The sequence below is a fragment of the Rhodofomes roseus genome (assembly GCF_022264815.1).
Source record: "Rhodofomes roseus strain CIRM-BRFM 1785 chromosome Unknown C8Q71scaffold_2, whole genome shotgun sequence".
Classification (NCBI taxonomy): Eukaryota; Fungi; Basidiomycota; class Agaricomycetes; order Polyporales; family Fomitopsidaceae; genus Rhodofomes; species Rhodofomes roseus.
The window spans coordinates 593530-611026 of record NW_025952958.1 but is presented as its reverse complement, the minus strand read 5'-3'; the positions used below and the strand labels follow the sequence as shown (position 1 = coordinate 611026).

At 54.6% G+C, this 17497-nt stretch overlaps 7 protein-coding genes across 7 annotated transcripts; 5 read left to right on the top strand and 2 right to left on the bottom strand.

The window, feature by feature from the left end:
• The first annotated feature begins 248 nt into the window (after positions 1-248).
• C8Q71DRAFT_208109 (uncharacterized protein) lies at positions 249-3086 on the top strand. Its single transcript, XM_047917020.1, has 4 exons — positions 249-800; positions 861-1061; positions 1146-2739; positions 2795-3086. The coding sequence occupies exons 1-3, from the start codon at positions 558-560 to the stop codon at positions 2667-2669; spliced, it is 1968 nt and encodes a 655-aa protein (XP_047783592.1). The 5' UTR covers positions 249-557; the 3' UTR covers positions 2670-2739; positions 2795-3086.
• Positions 3087-3169: 83 nt separating this feature from the next.
• On the bottom strand, positions 3170-4951 carry C8Q71DRAFT_733365 (uncharacterized protein). Its single transcript, XM_047922325.1, has 7 exons — positions 4716-4951; positions 4400-4461; positions 4241-4347; positions 4118-4182; positions 3721-4068; positions 3560-3664; positions 3170-3505 (listed from the first exon to the last, which is right to left on the bottom strand). The coding sequence occupies exons 1-7, from the start codon at positions 4815-4817 to the stop codon at positions 3488-3490; spliced, it is 807 nt and encodes a 268-aa protein (XP_047783591.1). The 5' UTR covers positions 4818-4951; the 3' UTR covers positions 3170-3487.
• Positions 4952-5458: 507 nt separating this feature from the next.
• C8Q71DRAFT_845152 (RF-1 domain-containing protein) lies at positions 5459-6808 on the top strand. The gene is made up of 6 exons (XM_047926604.1): positions 5459-5619; positions 5672-5845; positions 5908-6004; positions 6060-6202; positions 6251-6396; positions 6454-6808. The coding sequence occupies exons 1-6, from the start codon at positions 5505-5507 to the stop codon at positions 6601-6603; spliced, it is 825 nt and encodes a 274-aa protein (XP_047783590.1). The 5' UTR covers positions 5459-5504; the 3' UTR covers positions 6604-6808.
• A 92-nt stretch (positions 6809-6900) lies between these two features.
• C8Q71DRAFT_733355 (uncharacterized protein) lies at positions 6901-11909 on the bottom strand. The gene is made up of 14 exons (XM_047922324.1): positions 11759-11909; positions 10948-11695; positions 10560-10892; positions 10327-10495; positions 9112-10274; positions 8675-9055; positions 8501-8621; positions 8216-8443; positions 8097-8160; positions 8010-8049; positions 7790-7958; positions 7671-7741; positions 7468-7619; positions 6901-7412 (listed from the first exon to the last, which is right to left on the bottom strand). Exons 2-14 carry the CDS (start codon positions 11666-11668, stop codon positions 7161-7163), a joined length of 3864 nt encoding a protein of 1287 aa, XP_047783589.1. The 5' UTR covers positions 11669-11695; positions 11759-11909; the 3' UTR covers positions 6901-7160.
• Positions 11910-12050: 141 nt separating this feature from the next.
• Positions 12051-13246, top strand: C8Q71DRAFT_733352 (Tautomerase/MIF). Its single transcript, XM_047922323.1, has 8 exons — positions 12051-12141; positions 12209-12325; positions 12382-12446; positions 12505-12596; positions 12663-12773; positions 12829-12932; positions 12992-13024; positions 13087-13246. The coding sequence occupies exons 4-8, from the start codon at positions 12525-12527 to the stop codon at positions 13124-13126; spliced, it is 360 nt and encodes a 119-aa protein (XP_047783588.1). The 5' UTR covers positions 12051-12141; positions 12209-12325; positions 12382-12446; positions 12505-12524; the 3' UTR covers positions 13127-13246.
• A 781-nt stretch (positions 13247-14027) lies between these two features.
• On the top strand, positions 14028-14623 carry C8Q71DRAFT_853085 (Tautomerase/MIF; the record flags this gene model as incomplete). Its single annotated transcript, XM_047926896.1, has 5 exons — positions 14028-14099; positions 14160-14270; positions 14336-14439; positions 14492-14524; positions 14584-14623. 5 exons carry the CDS (start codon positions 14028-14030, stop codon positions 14621-14623), a joined length of 360 nt encoding a protein of 119 aa, XP_047783587.1.
• Positions 14624-15039: 416 nt separating this feature from the next.
• On the top strand, positions 15040-17368 carry C8Q71DRAFT_733332 (cyclase-associated protein). The gene is made up of 9 exons (XM_047922322.1): positions 15040-15218; positions 15291-15564; positions 15616-15840; positions 15907-15992; positions 16040-16145; positions 16201-16477; positions 16528-16622; positions 16675-16798; positions 16851-17368. The coding sequence occupies exons 1-9, from the start codon at positions 15172-15174 to the stop codon at positions 17168-17170; spliced, it is 1554 nt and encodes a 517-aa protein (XP_047783586.1). The 5' UTR covers positions 15040-15171; the 3' UTR covers positions 17171-17368.
• Positions 17369-17497: the final 129 nt, after the last annotated feature.

Sequence of the window (17497 nt, the reverse complement as noted above, 5' to 3'; positions counted from 1 at the left end):
CAGCGACCGTAGGAAGCCTGAGTGGACAAGCCGTTCGTGCACTATGTGTTTGATGACCTGGAGCCACTGGGTAATTTATGAACAAGTTTCCGCAATTAGGTTGCTGATAGTATGCCAGTGCGAGGTGCGGCAGAACGGCTCTCTCGACACATTCCTTTCAATTTGCGTATCCCTATGTAGCGATGAAAATGAATGCAAGAGCCTGAAACTTGTCAATCATGTGTGTGCAGTGCAAACCTTTGAAGCTTTGAAGACTAGCCCAGACGTGACAGGAACGGCGAACGCGAAACGACAGACTCAGCTGAGAGCATGGGTACGTCAGGTGACGTGTTATGGAGCGCGACATGTAACGCGTTACGTCGCGTTTGAATCGCCGAACGACGGTGATCTGTCCCAGTCCGCCATCCATGTCGACGTGGTCGGTCACAGTACTAGTCTTGGGCTGAGCCACGACACCTTTGGCACACCCGCTCCCTCTCGATGCTTGCGCTTTTCCGGCTGGCTGAATTTTGGCTTCGTCACGGACGTAACGCTGTAGCATCGAACATTCCCTCAGTATGAGTCGCGGCAGATGTGCAGAGTGTAATGGACCGACCGAGTGGGACGAAAATGTCGGCTCTGCTATCTGCGTTGAATGCGGGACGCTCGCAGATCCAACGCAGAGCGTTCTGACCACTCACCACGACTTCTTGCCGGATACCGCCCATGGGCCGTGGACGACTTTCACGACCTCGCTGAAGAACCGGAAAGGTTGGACTCTTCCTGGTCAGAGCCAAGATGCTTCACACACGAGGAACACGGTGAGCATCTCTGATATAACTGCTCATACGTTTCCTGATGGCATGGGGCGGTGCGTGCAGTTGGCTATATATGAATTCATACAGACCTTGGCTATGAGGCTCTCAGCTCGGGGTGCCACTGAGCGTGCACAGATATTGTTCGACCAAGCGATGGCACGAGAACGGTTTCGCTGGGGACGCCAATCCAAGCGAATGGCTGGCGCGGCGCTTGCAGTAGCTCTACGTGAATCCAAGAGAAACGATGCTCTGCGAGACATAGCTGTAAGTAGACTTGTCATTACATGCCTTGCCATTTTCGGGCGTATGCTGATCAAACAGAGAACTGATTTGTTCCTTCTGTGATAGTATTTATTGGAAGAATCTCCGGCGGCTCTGGGCCGTGCCTTCATTTCGCTGGCCAGAATACTGTCGCTGAATGTATCTCCCGCCGACCCGACGGTACACCTGTCAACACTACACAATCACCTCGTCTCGCTAACGCAAGGGCCCTCTTCGAATCTCCCTGACAAGTTGCGGACGACTCTAGAAGATCTCCGCCCTCGAATGTTGACCATCATGCAGACTGCAGATTCACTCTGTGCACTCCTCTCTCGCACAGATGTACTGGTCAAGATGCCGCCTCCGCCCACTGCCTGTGCTGTGATGATGCTTGCAATCGAGGCCGAACTCAAGTCCTCGCTGCCACATACAGGCCTACTGGCCCAACTTCTCGGTTCCCGCTTCGACACAGCTAAAGTGACCGTGATGCAGCGGTACAAGATCATATACGATCTCGTTGAAGAGTGGATCCGCGAGGTACCATGGCTAGACGCCCACGAGCGCAAGAACGGCGGAACGGGCCGTTCGAAGGTCGCGAAGCGGGTCGTTGTTGCTCGGGGTCTCAAGGACGTGCTGCAGTTTCAGGATGAGATTTCCGCCAAGAAGATGGAGGCTCAAGCAATGCCGCGGCTCGATCTGGAAATGGAGAATCCAAGCACGGACGACAAGGAGGAACTAGAGGATGACCCGGACACAGACGGGCGCTGGCGCTTCTGCCAGGACAACCGGAGGAGAGGTGATGCAGTGGGTACGTCATCCGCATCTACTCACGTTGTCCGAAAAGACGTCGTCAACTCCCGTCCTCCCCTAAAGAAGTGGAAGACCTCGCACGAGCGCTCCGTCGCGCGGGCGTCGGAGTTTCTGCTCGACCCGCTGCGCTCTCAAGGCTCAGGGGGCTCAGGAGCGCAGAGTGCGCCGCCGCGAGCGCGACGGCCCAGCGGCCGCGCGGACCTGGACCTGCTCTCCCATATCCTCACTGCGGACGCCTCGAGCCTTCCGCACGTGTTCGCCAATGCGCCCAGTCGGCTGCAGCTCCTCGCCGCTTCCCGCGCATGCGAATCCGACATCCCCGACGAGGAGCTTTTTGCCGACGGCGAACTGGACGGTCTGTTGAGGAGCGCAGAGGAGGCTGGACAGCTGCGTACTGCGCTGGGATGGGATGAAGAAGAAGAAGACGCTTCAGGCCCTCCACTGCCGCAAAAGCAACGGAAGAAGAGGAAGCGTGGTGCGGACGAGGAAGACGGCGGTGGCGTCGGGGGCTCGAAGAGGATTAACATGGATGCGCTCGCAAAGCTCCTCGACCCATCCTTGGATCTGGCCGCCGAGTATGTCTTTGGCGACAAGAACGACTACCTCGCAGACGATGACGAAGAAGACGCCGACGACGAGAACGCCGAACACGCGCCCCGGTCGTTTTTCGACGGTGTTGAGGATCCCGACATGCCTCCGAGTGCGCAGCTCGAGGGCGGCGCAGACGAGGGCGAGATCGTCGAGGAGTGGCGGCCGATGTCTCCAGGAGGCGGTGGGTATGATGCAGACCGATACGTGTAAAGCGTTCTCTCTGTCAGTCCCCGATATCGCCTCCACAACCGGAGTTCATGAATCTATGAATCTAATATCGGTCAGTACACGTACGTTTGTTCCGGGTGCCATTCGCTGACGTACGTGGTTCACAGCATCCAGTTGGTGTATTGCAAGACTGGTGGAATCGGTTCCGGGGCTATATCGCCTCATCTCGCATCGCCAGCGATTCGATTTGTCGTTGGTCGTTTAGTAATTGTCTTCCCACCAAGACCCAGTTCCCATGTCTCCGGATCCCCTAGGATAGCATCCAATTCGCCTGCATGTAACATAGCCCTACATGGACTGAATCTCGCATACCCCGTACAGTACTGTATCATACCTCGTTACCCAGAGCGGGTCACGCTAGACATCGTAATTCATGTTGATATCGGATGATTCACCGCACTCTTCAAGTCCCCGCTGGTGTTCTTCAAACTACTTGCCACCGAACGCAAGACTGTAAGCAGCTCCAAGCACTCAACGTTGCAACATGGCGACAAATTCTGACGATTCCGACTCCGATCCATAATTTACAACACGATACAAACATACGTAGCTATAAGATGAGGTCATCCTCGACTGTCTAGGGATTGTGGTTCAGAGGCCTCTTCGACTACACCAGTCTCGACAGGCCGTATACCACTAGGACAAAACGGGAGCGCGTATGTGTACATCATACATCTTACGGTACTATATGGGAGAGGTACGAATGAAGAATAAACAAACGGACGGGGCGTACAAGATATAAGAGATGTATGTCACAGATGCGACTCGAGGATAGGAATAGGGGACAGTGGCAAGACAGCTCATGCCCTCTTCGCAGCCTATAGAGGTACGATGTCAATTGAGACGCACGTCACGAGGCAAACACTACTTACTCGTGCGCTCCGCGAGCTTGTGGTAGTGCCCCTAGCAGTAGGGGGCTTCCTAGCAGGCTTCGCAGCCGGCTTAGCCTTAGACGCAGGCGCGCGACCAGTAACAGCCTGTAACCCAAAAGTCAACATGTGGGTTGTAACAAGAGACCACATCTTGACCGAACCTTCTTAGCACTATCCCGCTTGCTGGGAGCAACAGTCTTCTTAGCCGGTGCGGCTTTCTTAGCAGGGGCCTTCTTGACCTCAGCTTTCTTGGCAGCAGGAGCAGCCTTTGCCTTGGTGGCGGTTGCCTTCTTCGTGTCTGCAGACTTCGAAGTAGCGACAGGCCTGGACTTCGCCGGGGCTGCTCTCTTGGTAGCGGGAGCAGCTTTGGCGGCCGGCTTCTTCGCGATGACAGGCTTCTTCGCAGTCTTTGCGACCTTCGTGCTCTTCGCGGGAGCAGCCTTCTCTTTGGTCGTAGAGGCCTTCGCCTTAGCGGGAGCCTTGGGCGCCTTCGCAGCAACCGGCTTGTTCTACTCCCCTATTTAGTATGCTTTTGACCACCACACGCATCATACTGACCTCCTTAGCAGCCGTCTCAGGAGGACGTTGAACCTTGGGAGCGAGCTTAACACGTCCGGAGGGGCCTATAATAGTAACATTGAGATTCAGAGACAACACAGCCCAGGTAGCCAAAGTTCTCACCCTTGGGCAGCGAGAAGATATCCTTCTCAGCACCCGATGTAATGGCCTTGCTAAGCTGGGTGACCTGGGCATTGCCTATCTCGATGTCGTACTTATCCTCAACAAATCTGACGGTCGTAGTCAGTCACAAAGCGAGGCTAACACGTATCATTCACCCACTTCTTGATCTGGTGACGGGACACGCCGGTGCGCGCATCTTCCTTGTGTGTGATGATGCATTCCTGAAAGAGACGACATGTGCGTTAGAAACGGATCTTACACATGCATGAAGTATGCTATGATGTCTAGGAAAGTGAGAAATGCATGACGAGAGGGGGAGGGGGATGACGAGAAATAGTGGCGCGCGGGCCACACCACGCCCTGCGCCCTACCCGTTTTGGCCACCGTCGCACACGAGCTTGCTCAGGTCGCGCAGCACGTTTCCAAGCACAGAAAGTAGGTGGCATAGTATCTACGGGGGTAGGATTGTGTTCACCTTGATCATGTCGATCCACGGAGGGTGCGTGGGGGGCGCACGAGGCGCACCCTTCTTGGTAGCAGCCGACTTGGCGGTCCTCGAGGATTTGGCGGCGGACATCTTGGAATATGAATGCTAACAGGGGTGTAATAGGCTTGCAAATGCTTTGGACAGGAAGGATCTGTCGATATGAAGGTCCTCCGAGGGTAGATGCGGAGGGGGCGGGGATGGTGGTGGTACGGGTTGAAGAGATGATGTTCAGACTCCGAGGCGCGTCCGGTGCATTCAACAAACTGTAATCGCGTGTCACGTGAGGCGTAAACTCAGGAACTCGCCCTCCGCGCTCTTTGCAGACATAGTCCAGGGTGTATAGCAGCCTATTTTGGGGATATGGGCGTGGGGGGACGCGTCCATGCTTCCTGGAGTGGAGAGCGAGCGAACAGGTCTCCAAGACGGCGTACACGCCTACCGCCCCGTTCGGGACGGTGTTTTGCGCTCATTTCGAGCCACTTCGGCACCGGATAAGAAGCAGCATGCTCCGTATGGCTTTCTCAACACGATCCGTATTTTTTGAGCTTAATACGGTGGGTGGCGGCGGCATGGCAGGCGTTCGAATGCGACGCCCCGCCCGGGCGATGTTCGACAGCAGGTGCCAAATTTGGAACGCGTTCCGCGTTCGATCTCGCGGTGATCTCAAGAAGGCAATCACGTGGGACGCGATCCCACTTGGCACTGATCCGTCTGCCACCACTCCGCCACGCTGCTCCGGGCCGCCAGCAGCTCCTCCCTACCAGCCAACACCCAGCCATGGCCTCTGCCGCGCCGCTTCCTCCTTCCCTCCTCGCTTCAGCACGCTCGGCCTACCGCGCACTGCTCAGAGCGTCTGCAACAACCTTCAAGGGCGATGTAGATACTAGAAATGGTACGCAACCGCAATGCGTGATCAGAGAGACTCATATGAACACCCGAATCAGCTTTCCGTCTGAAAATGCGACATGAAACCCTTGCGTGCCCACCAGCAGTCAGCGCACGACAGGTAGAGGAGAAGATTGGCCTCGCGCAGGAGATTTCAGACATTCTGCTCAGGAATGTTGTGCAAGCAGTCAAGCTGGAGGAAGCTAGAAGTCCGCAAGACCACGAGCGGTTCAGTGAGTCCTAGGCATCGGAGAATGTATGACGACGATATCAAGACTTACATGCGTCAACGCAGAGCTTCGTATAACGGAGCACACAGAAATGGGCACCAACGACACCATCAGGGATCCACCACAGCTGGAATCTAGCCGAAGCGCACGGAAACGCGTCAGGTAAGCACCACTCCGTCTGCTCGAATGTGTGTCGGAGCGATATAATCCTCACTAGCTCTTCAGATGCTGCCAAGACCAATGAGGTTGCACCTCAAATTCCGCGTTACTACTCTCAGCTGAAGAAGGCAGCCAAGAAACGGGTGGTGCCGGAGCTGAAGGAGGAGGACCTAGAGGAATCGTTCGTTCGAGGTATGGACTGTATGTATGAGTGCCTGCGCTGCATGTATCCACAGCTTGCATGTGTAGGCAGTGGTCCCGGTGGGCAATCCATCAATAAAACTGAGAACAACGTCCAACTGCTGCACAAGCCGACCGGCCTGCGCGTGTCATGTCAAGACACCCGCTCATTGTCGCAGAACAGGAAGTTGGCGAGACGTCGCCTGCTTGAAAAGGTGCGCTACGCTTCCCAAGACGTCTAGGAACTGTGAGATCTCTGACATGTCTATCAGCTGGACGCCTTGTATAATCCGGGCCTTTCGAAAGAAGGGATGAAGAGCGCCCTGCAGCGAGAAAGGGAGCGTCGAAGAAAGAAGAAGAGTAAGAAGAGATCCCAGAAAAGCAAGAACGCCACGGAGGGCGATGAGGACGAAGATGAATAGCGATTTGAGCACCCCGATCTTTGTTCATCTTGTTTTTTTTCTACTACGGGCTCACGAACGATGACACTGAGACCTTCAGCTGGTTTGTGGAACAGCTGGAAACGTCCTATCAAAACGCAGTCCGTTTGCTGCACTAATATACTACGCGGATGGGCCATCTTACAGCACGACATCCATGGAAACAGTCTGCTTTAGTCTAGGTCGCCTGATTTCGCAGTTGCAACTGAGTGGGCACCACTAAAAATCAGCAAGATCACCTCATAGCTCCGGATGTGTCAACATTTGTGGGCACGAGTGTTTGTACTTGCACGGCGTGTCATCTGGGCTGCGCTGGATGTTGGCAGTACAACGGTAACGTTTCGTCTTGGTATAGTGGCCTAGGTCATGTTCAGGTTATCGTACTAGTAGTGTGCATAGTTGCTACGGAGCACAAACAAAGTAAGAATGAGTCTGCGCCATGATACATCCGCCGTCGAACTGCAACGTAGCATTCTTCGTTCTTAGATGAAGCATACAGTCCAACGAGTAACATCAAGAATCTTCAACACCGCGACCCTCTACGGGTTGAGCGGTGGCATGGTACCCTTCCGACCCGCAACCGGCCAGAGCTCCACCATGGTCTCCGCATCCCAAATCCTTCCACCTCTTGCGACCCAACGAATCTCCCGAGTACCACTGATGTCACCCTCCAACAGGTCGACGCCAGGTTTGTATACGACGAAGTCTGCCAGCTTCCCTGGTGTGAGCGAGCCGAGCGACGAGTAGATGCCAAGCGTGGTCGCTGCGTCTGATGTCGCCGCACGGATGACCTAGTACATCTGGTTGAGAGCGTCTGACGGTGCAGGGGGCAATGATATTGCGTACCTCGTAGTTGGTCAACCCGCCTTGCTGGGTGAAGAACATCTCGGCGTGATAGTTGAGACCAAGCGGGGGCTCTCCGTGTGCACCGATGTGCGCACGAAGGCCCTTGTGGACCATCTTCGCGGTGGAGATTGATGTGTTGAATAGTGCGTATGCTAAGTTGAGAGTCAGGCATGTATGGCACCCGTGCAGCTGCCAGTACGTACAGTCTGTCGGACGTGCTGTCGACTCGGACAGGCGGCCTTCCAGGATGTCATGTCTTGTGAAACGTCGTAGCCTGAAGCGATAGTTAGATCCGCAATTATTGAGAGCATGACTGACGTACTTAGGATCATTGGGCAGATCTTCGGTCGCCCAGATATATTGCTCGCCCATGACTCCTCCATAATTGACGAGGTGTGTTGGGGTAGACCCAGTACCGCTCAACGCGAATAGTGTGAGGACATCGTCGTACAGAACCGGTATGGGCAGAGCGTGTTCAATCGTCGTCATTCCTACGTGCAGTGTCAATATGCGAAGCGGTGCATTGGAACAAATGGTCTTACCGTCGACGATATAAGTCAGGTCCCATTCGTAGTTCATTCCCTGACCCGAAGTCAATTTAGTTTGGCGTGATAGGACATAGAACGTACACCCTCAGGCACACAGAGCATGTTAAGCTCCCGGGCAGCTGTCAATAACCTCTGTCGCGAAGCACTGATACAGGAAGCTGATGAGTGCATGTCAGGCTGTCAGACATCAGCCAGCCTACCGTGCAGGCAAATTGTAGTTCTTGTACGAGAAGCTAGCCGGACCACCTTCAGCCTTGATCCTGATGAGCGCGGAACGTGCCTCATCCATATCAACAATCTCCTGGTGCAGTTCCTCCGCGGCTGCGCCGTATATCACGCCGCCGACCTGGAAGATACGAGGCCCAACCATCTGGCCACGCTCCAGCCTGAAGCGTTCCGCGAAACCAAGCACATTGTCAGCGCTGGGGCTAGAGCAAAGCCCGCTGCATTAGTCTGATGTTGAGAATGAAGCATAATTTACGGACTTGTGCAAAGTGGTCACTCCGTATGCGAGGAAAGTCTCCAACTCCCATGAGCGCGCAGGGTATAAAGTCTCGAAGCCGTTCCAGTGCGCATGGACGTCAATGAAGCCCGGAACAATGAATGCTACCGCGCAGGTGTGAGTAATATATACAGGCAGACGAAAAAGTAGTACGAACCTCCTTCAGCGTTGAAGACGGTAGCACCATATGGAATTACAGCGTCCTGTGCACCAACGATAGCTTCTATCTGGCCGCCTCGCGTCACGAGGATCGCATTTTCCAGAATGTCTGAGCGCAGGTCGCCCGATTCCATGGTCAGAAGGGTGGCATTCGCTATCACGAAGAAGTCAGCGCTGGCAAGCGCTTCTTCATCCGCATGAGCCGTCGAAGCGGCAGCCTCGTTCTTGAGTCGCCGGATGTCAGATGTGTAGTCCACGATGACCTCCTGAAAATGTGGGAGATTCCTAGTGCAAGCAAAGCCGACGGTTGGATCATCTCGTTTCGCGACCGACAAGCACGACTTCAGATCAGCCACGTCTACCCAATGCAAGTAAGCGCCTAGCCTTCCAAGTAAGCATTGGGAACTGTGTTTGGATGGCTTTTGCGCGGCTTACCGAGGAACCAGAACAGCTTCTTGCCATCTCGACTCCAGGTGACATCATGTCCTCCATCTACGCTCAGGCGCATGAGACCCTTCGTGGCATTGGCCGGCTTGCTCCAGACCGGTTCTTCTGCGTTGACCTCCGGCACGTAGTAGACATGGTAGAAATCGATGAACGCGAGGGACTTCGCCTTCACTGAGCCCGAAATTTCAGGGAAAGCAACGAGTTCCGTCGACATCCGTCCCGTAGCCAAGGTCTCGTGCTTGTATTTGTCGTACTCATCCGGGCCTGCGGCAAGGTCAATGACAAATGACCGTCGAGGTGCCTGGACGAGTAACTTCGTGTTTCGCTCCAGGAAGCGGATCTGAGTCTTGAGGAGTTCGCTCGTGTCGATCTCGGTGTCCACGAAATGCAGGTTCTTCGTCTCGATAGAAGTGCTGTCTTGGCCTGGAGTGGGTAGGGTGATCGACCCGAGCCAGAGACCTGCTCCCGCTGTCGCAACGACGTCGCCAGTCAAGTAATCGCCACCGGTCTTGACGAATGCGAGCTGCCTTCCCGCGCCGAGGCATTCGCATAGGATGGGAGAGTAGTATCGTCCGAGCGGCAGCCCAGTCAGCTCGTACGCCTCGCCCGAAGTTAGGTTGGCGATCTCGATCGTGGAGAAGTTCGTGTCCGACCAGCGCGCGTGGATGACGAGTTCCTCAGCGTTCACGACGAACGCAGGTGAGTAGTACGGTGCGTCGGGGTACAGCGCGGGAACACGCTCCGCGCGAGGGGCGTCCTCGCCCACGTACTGCACGTACGTCGCGCCGGAGCCTTGAAGAACGGCACGCTCTCCAGCGGTGTCCACACGCAGCTCCGTGAATGCGTGCACCCTCTGCGTCGCCTGAGTCTCAAGAGCGGTTACGTCGACATCGGCGGTTACTGTCTTGGCAAGGCGCTTCTCGATGTGTGCAGTGAAGCGTATGGGAGTCGGCTCGCCACCAGCTACCTTCTCCCCGAAGGCATTCAACTTCAACGGGACACGATAGATCTGTCCTGCCGCCCATATAATGACAGCGTCATCACTGGGCGTGAAGGCATATGATGGGTATGTGCCCATGGGCGCAGAGACCGTGCTCAAGTCGTAGGTCAGTCCATACCACACATGGTGGATCGTCCCCGACTCCAGGTCTCTGTAACCGTAAATCAGCATTAGACTCGCACTCTTTCGGAACGAGGGCGTACAGGAGCACAAGTGCCTCTTCATCCCGTACACGGCGCACGAACGCGAGAGTGCGTCCGTCTCGAGAGAGTTCGGGCCTGCTGGCGCCACCAGGGAACCGCCCAACCAAGGTCGTCGTCTCTTTGGATGTAAGGTTTGTCGAGAAAATTGCATAGATGCCTGCGTGGACGTCTGTCACGTCACGCGACGCTCAGTACGAGCAATCGTAGTGAGATCTGGTGGTGCTCATGCTCACCCTTGCTGTACGAGAAGGCACCATCCTCAGCGACGTTCTTGGAGTAGATCAAGGTATCATCGCCTCTCCATATGAATTGCTCTGGTCCGATCTGTTGCTCGCCATACTGCTCAGGGCTCCAGCCAAGGGGTAGTGTGCGCCCGACTAGACGTTTGCCGTCCCCGGCTTTGATACGTACGGACTCGCCAGGGGTAGGGACATCATACTCCCAACCTTCACCGGCACCAAGACTACGCGAAGACGTGTACCACTTCGTGGCGATAACTTTACTTCCAGAGGGATGAAACCTCACGTCGGATACCCAACGGAACGTCTCGTTGGTAACACGCTGGGCTTGAAGAAAGAGGAAGGTCACAGGTCTATCACTGCAACGTGTCCGCAGACATACCATTCAGGCGGCCCTCTCGAATGAGTCTGTGACGTCTCCTCTCTTCAGTCTCCTTCACACCGCTGGCGAGAAGGGCGTCCTCATCTTCGATGACCTCGAGCGCGCTGAGAAGTTCCTCCCTTGCATTCTCCGAACGCACGTCCATATTCTCGCACCCCGTCCATTCCGTCACCCATATGTTTTCAATTCCCAGACCTGCATCGCTCCTGAAGACTAAGCGGCCGCCTTCTGGAGAGAAGTGAGGATCGGAGTCATGCGGCACTCCCAGCAGAATAGGACGCGCTTTTGAAATAGCAGAGGATGCCAGCTGAGAATGCGCGTACGCGCCGGCCGGAAGGCAGTAGAGGTCGCCTAGCATGTCAAAGACAATCTCACCCGTCTTGGGGTGCACATCCAGTCTGAGCCATGTGCCCTCGGTCACATCATACTCGAGCTTGCGAGGGAAGGGATAGTCGGTGGAGATGTCCCAAGGAGTCTGCTCACGTATGGGCCAAGTGTCGTCCTTCCACTGGCTGCTAGGATCCTCTGCAGTTGTAGCTGAGACGCCTTCTCGCACCACAGCCAACCGCTGATACACCGACGCAGACAGTCCAGACAGGGTGGTTGAGAGGGCCGCAGCGGAGGTAAGTAGTAACACCGCTTGGAGCAAGCGAGTCCGAGCGAGCCATGGGGTCCTCCGAGGCACATTTGACGTGCTCCTAAGCCCAGATTTTGTGTCCATGGCTAGGAAAGAGCGCTTCACCGATGCCTAAGTACCAGTTGTGTGAGTGAAGCAGGCCTGTAGAGACACATGGACGATTCGCGGACGCACCACAAACTTGAGCCTTCACCTCGCCCGGCTACTCTATATGTAGGAGAGGATAGTCGGTACCGAGTGTTCAAGAATGCCTCTCTGTTACAAACGCCTCGCCGTTCAGTGGTCGACGGCGAGTGCGAAGCTGGAGAGACCGCGTCTGCCTGTCAGTGTGAGAGCTGCGTACACGGCGGTGGGATCGTCAGCGCGGCCCGCTCAGCCGGACTTCTGCATATGGCAAGTTCGCGACTTCTCTCAGGCGCCCAGGCGTCCTTGGTCACCGTTGCCAATTCAATCTTGATTCAATCCTCCTCAGTGTCCTCACGACACAGAATGGCCATTTCGTGGACGCTATCCCGTGCATGCGACGGTCCAAACCCTAGCTCGACAGAATCTTGGTGGTAGGCCAGATCGGAGAGTAGTCATCCTCACCATCATTGACAACGTCGGCGATGGGCCCCGTATCAGGCCCGCATGACAGAAGGCCTATGAAACTGGGTTGTTCGGTAGCCTGGCCTGGTATCGGTGTCAGGGCCATTGCATGTATCGGCCCAGTTTGACCTTATCTGGTCTTCATCGAGCTGAGGTATGATATTCTAGGCTGGATGACTACTAAGTACTAAGTAGTGTTAACGCTCCCTGGCCCTTCGCACTGCTTGGGTCACATATTAGCCCCACGGTCATGGGTCCGGCCTCCCGTTCTCCGGTATAAATATTAGTGCAGCCAATGGACCCGTCGCAGCATTACTCACCTTCGTCAGCAGCCTCTTCGATAACCTCTAGCATGCCCAGTCTCGAGCTGAAGACCAACGTCCCCCTTGAGGACCCGAAACAGTTTCTGCTTGAGTTTTCTAGCGTGGGTCCCACTTCACCGAGACTAGCACTCACGGCTGATGACTTGTTTCATCGATGTTTGCTGCAGTACGCAGCCAAGGCGCTCAAAAAGCCGGAGTTGTACATATCTGTCAGCTATCACTACAACGAGAACCTCACCTTCAATGGATCATTCGATCCGGCTTTCTTGATGACGGTGGTATGTTCCTCGGTATGTCTTGAATTCCGTATGTAACGCATGGAACGTTTGTCAGACGAGCTTGGACAACCTCAAACCCGGGCTCACGGATGAATACAGCAAGGCATTCTTTGATTTCTTCCAGGACAAGCTCGGGGTTCCGGGTGACCGAGGCTATATGTGAGCATGTGATTGATAGGGTCTCGAATAAACCTTTGCTGACGTCCTTCGTCTCATAGAACCTTCCTTGACCCAGGCAGGGCATTTTTGGGGTACGTTCGCAGTTTTACGTGACTTCGCTTGTCGCGCAGTACTCACCTGCGCTACCCCAAAGGCACCAGGCGACGACGTTCGCCACGATCTTCGGGAAATGATGATGTTTGGTTCCTCGTCGTCGCGGAAACAAACGTGGAAGAATAGCAGCTGCCTTGAAGTATGTTGTATGAATATGCCGAACGAATATACGTCCGAATTGCCCGTTTCGTTCCCCGGCATGACTGTAGGGAACACTCATCTCCTAGTATGCGCGGTAAGCTTCTCACCAGATTGGAGTCGCTTGAGGGACAGTCGCCCATGAGCTGACTGCTGCAAGCTTCGATTCACTGACTCAGGGCCTGCTCAATTCCAAAGGTTATCCGACGCCGAATTCGAATCACAGTCGGTGCAGCACTTAACCCACGCAAGCGAGGCGTCCGAGCTTGCCGGGGCGTTGGGATGCACGGGACCCCGCACCGCAGCAGGCTATACAACTACGAAGTGCGTCGATGCTCAGTAGCGAGGTAGCTTTGCATGTTTCCATGGCACCTTTGATCATAACTAACCCCAGACGCCACGAAGCATACATCGCGCAACCTTGGCACGCCCGGGCGGTACGTTTGTGTAGGCTCTGTGGATGCTCGTCAGACTACTGGTGCATCTACTATGATCGTGTTCCCCTAATGAACCGGATTTAATGTTCGCACGTAGCATCTCTGTTCGCTCGGTTGATGTTGAACCGCTCTGAAACAGGTCAGTTCCAGTAAGTATGACCTAATTCTGCGCACCTTTCACCATCAGATTGATGGAGCATCCCGCTCACCAGCTTCGGAGACTAGTGTGCGACGCGTATCGTGCCCCGGACCTTGCCCGGGCCTCTCGAAGTACCGTGAGTAAATATCCGCACACGGCCACAGATCCTGCGCGTAAGGAGAAGGCCGTCTGCATATATAGGTTACGGCTGAAACCTCGATGGGCATAACTGCACCTGCATCGTTAGTCCAGTCTCATCACGTTGCCATGCCTTGCCTTGAGCTCAAGACGAACGTCCAACTTAAGAACCCCAGAGCCTTTATTGCGGAGTTCTCGAAGGTAATGTGGTTGCCGCAGAACGTTGTTTGTCTTCAAATAGCTGACCTCAGTGACAAGCAGCTTGCGGCCAAGGTCCTTCAAAGACCAGAACAGTTCATCTCCGTGACGTACCAGTACCGGGAGTATCTAGCTTTCAATGGCACGTTGGACCCTGCATTCATTCTGGACATTGTAAGTGGATTCATGCCATGCCCGTCTCCAGCAACACGTCCATTGACCGACATGTCGTCGCGCAGAAAACTTTGGACAACCTGAGTCCCGAACTGAATGAGCAGTACAGCAAGACTTTCTTTGAGTTCTTCAAGGAGCACCTGGGCGTCGAGGGTAAACGGGGTTACATGTGAGTGTCGTCCACTAACGATCCATGCCTCGCTTACCATGAACTTGTATAGCACATTCGCCGACCTTGGTAGGATCAACGTAGGGTATGTGACCAACGCATTGGCGCAATTGGAGACGGAGTTACTAATGATTGTGTGTCTAGATACAACTCGACCACGATTGCCACCATCTTGGCAAATTAGGAGGATATTGATGGATTATTATGTCAAAAGTAGTGTAGCGATTGGCCTGCAATTATCGACGTTCATTGCTTGAGTTGCTACAAAGCAAATATAAGCGCATCCTGAAAATGTCGTTCTCCAATGTGCTATCTCGACGCATCAGGCTGTTCGTTGTCAGAAGCATTGAGATGTAGGGCAACGCGGACTTTGACACAAACCAGTGAGGTCTCGAAAATGTGTGAAAACTGAATGCTTGGATCGTTTAGATAATAGCCGTGAAACCCACGCTATTCAGGCAGGCGTCGGAGTTCAGCTTCGCTACACACTACTTCACTGTGCGAAAGTAGGTCGAAGCCTCTCGAAACGCATGATATCATTAGACGCCGGATGTTAGCGATAAAATCCAAGAAAGGAAATAGACTGTGCCTCGGCCTGCGCCGGTCGACATGCTTCAGGGCCTGTGCAGGTCGTGTATACCGCACCCTTCACCATCTGTACGCGTGCTGCCACGTAAACTAACTCTTTTGTATATCGCTCGTGCTTTCACGGAGACCGTCTAGCTGCTTGAAATGGCGTCCTCCCAAGGGCTGCATTCGTTGGCAACGATCATAAAGAGGTGCGTGAGCTAAGCTGACTACGCGTCAAGCAATCCGACTTCATCTCATCTGCTATTCCATCAACGGTGCAGGTTGGAGGCTGCAACATCCAGGCTAGAGGATCTTGCCAACCTACCCCCGTCCGGCCTCGTCACTGGTTTGCAGAATGTCGCCTCATCATCCTTGCCGTCCGCATCCTCCGAGCCCACTCCGGTTCCCCCTCCCCATGGACAGACTGCGCCCGCAGCTCCTGCGGTGGAGATTCCCAGGAGCGTAGAGGCTTTTGACGAGATGATCCTTGAGGGCAAGGTCAAGCCGTTCGTGGAGTTGACGAAGAGCTTCGCGGTGCAGTCGGTCATCGACCAGGTGCGTGTCATCACGAGACTAGCTATTGAGGTGCCCTGATCTCCCGTATAGGCGGCACTCGTCGAGAAGGAATTTCAGGACCTACGTGCCTTGCTGCTCCTTGCCGCAAACTGCAAGAAGCCTGACCAGAAGGCGTTTGAGGCGTTCCTCGTACCGTTGCAGAAGGATATCGAGGCTATCACTCGTGCTAAGGAGGCGAATCGGAAAGACCGCGATTGGCTGAACCACCTGTCTACTGTTGCGGAAGGAGGCACATGTGTTGGTTGGGTCACAATCGTGAGCATGCCGACGAAGCTATCACGATGTACGGACTGGCACCCTGACCGCCTTCCTTTCTCGTAGTCACCGAAGCCGGGCCCGTTCGTTGCTGAGATCAAAGACTCTACGCTGTTCTATGGCAACCGTGTGCTGAAGGAGTTCAAGGACAAGTGCGTTAAGTCAAAGTCATACAGCACTCGCATTGACGTGTATTCAGGGATTCCAAGCACGCAGAGTGGGTGAAGGCGTATACGTCTCTACTGGAAGAACTGCGCAAGTACATCGTTGAGTACCACACTACTGGTCTTGTATGGGCTCCCAAGGTGCGCCCCTTCCGCATCAAGTCCAGCCGCATCCTGAGAGCGAATGAACATCAAGGGAATGTCCGTAGACGAATATAAGGCCGCTTCGTCCGGACCTGCTACCGGTGCAGGTGCCCCACCACCACCACCGCCTCCACCACCACCTGGTCCCCCTCCTCCTCCGGTAGCCGCGCCTGCCCCGGCTGCTGGTGGTGTAGCCGCCGTGTTCGCTGAACTGAATCGGGGAGAGGATGTGACAAAGGGCTTGCGCAAGGTCGACAAGTCTCAGATGACGCACAAGAACCCTGCGCTCAGGGCGGGTGGCACAGTTCCGAGCTCAACGGGTCCAGCTGGTAACATGGCGTTTCAATGCATTCTTCGCAATGTTCACCTGTTATTCCAGCCATACCCAAGCGTCCAGTTAAGCCCACTAAGCCGCAGTCTCTTGCGGGCAAGAAGCCCTCGAAGTTTGCTCTTGAAGGCAACAAATGGATGATAGTGAGTGTTGCCCTGTGTCGACTTTCGGCCGCGTTGACCCCTGCGATCCCAGGAATATCAAGAAAACGAGTCGGCGCTCACCGTAGACAACGTGGAGTTGAACCAGACAGTGAACTTGTACGGTTGCAAGAGCTCGACAATTATTATCAAGGGCAAGGTGAACGCGGTCACATTAGGTTCGTCTGTCTCAGGGAGCTTGCCTGTGGCATGACGCTGATTGCGTTGCAGTCAACTGTATCAAGACATCGATTCTCGTAGAGAATGTGATCTCGGCAGTCTCTGTTACCAACTGCCCCTCTTTCGCATTGCAGATCACGGGAAGCGCACCGACCATCCAGCTCGACTCGACAGATTCTGGGCAGATCTATCTCTCCAAGGATTGTCTCGGCGTCGAGATCACGACCGCGAAGTGCAGTAGCATCAATGTGAGCTTGCCAGAAGAGGGCGAGGAGGAAGGTGTCTTCACGGAACACCCAATCCCGGAGATGTTCAGGACAATGATTCAGGATGGCAAGCTTGTCACGACTGCTGTGGAACACGCTGGTTAGTAAATGGGATGGTGGACAGTGCTGTAATCTGTATGGGTTGTGTTTACTGGATATGGATAGGCGGACATGATTAAAGTTAGTCTTTGGTGAAATGAACGTAGCGTGTTCGAGAACGCAATCTCAAATCCAGGACTCCGAGAGAGCATCCACTGAAGTGCCCGGATCAGATGCATCGGGAGTACTAGTAGAGTTCGAGGCGCCCACGACGTCTTGTGCAAGGCCGTAACCGATCGGTAATAGGCGGACACTGCTGATGCCATGCCCGCCTTGCATAGCTTTGCTTTGCTTCCACCATCCTCATACCCTAGCATACTGCCTCGCAGCTAG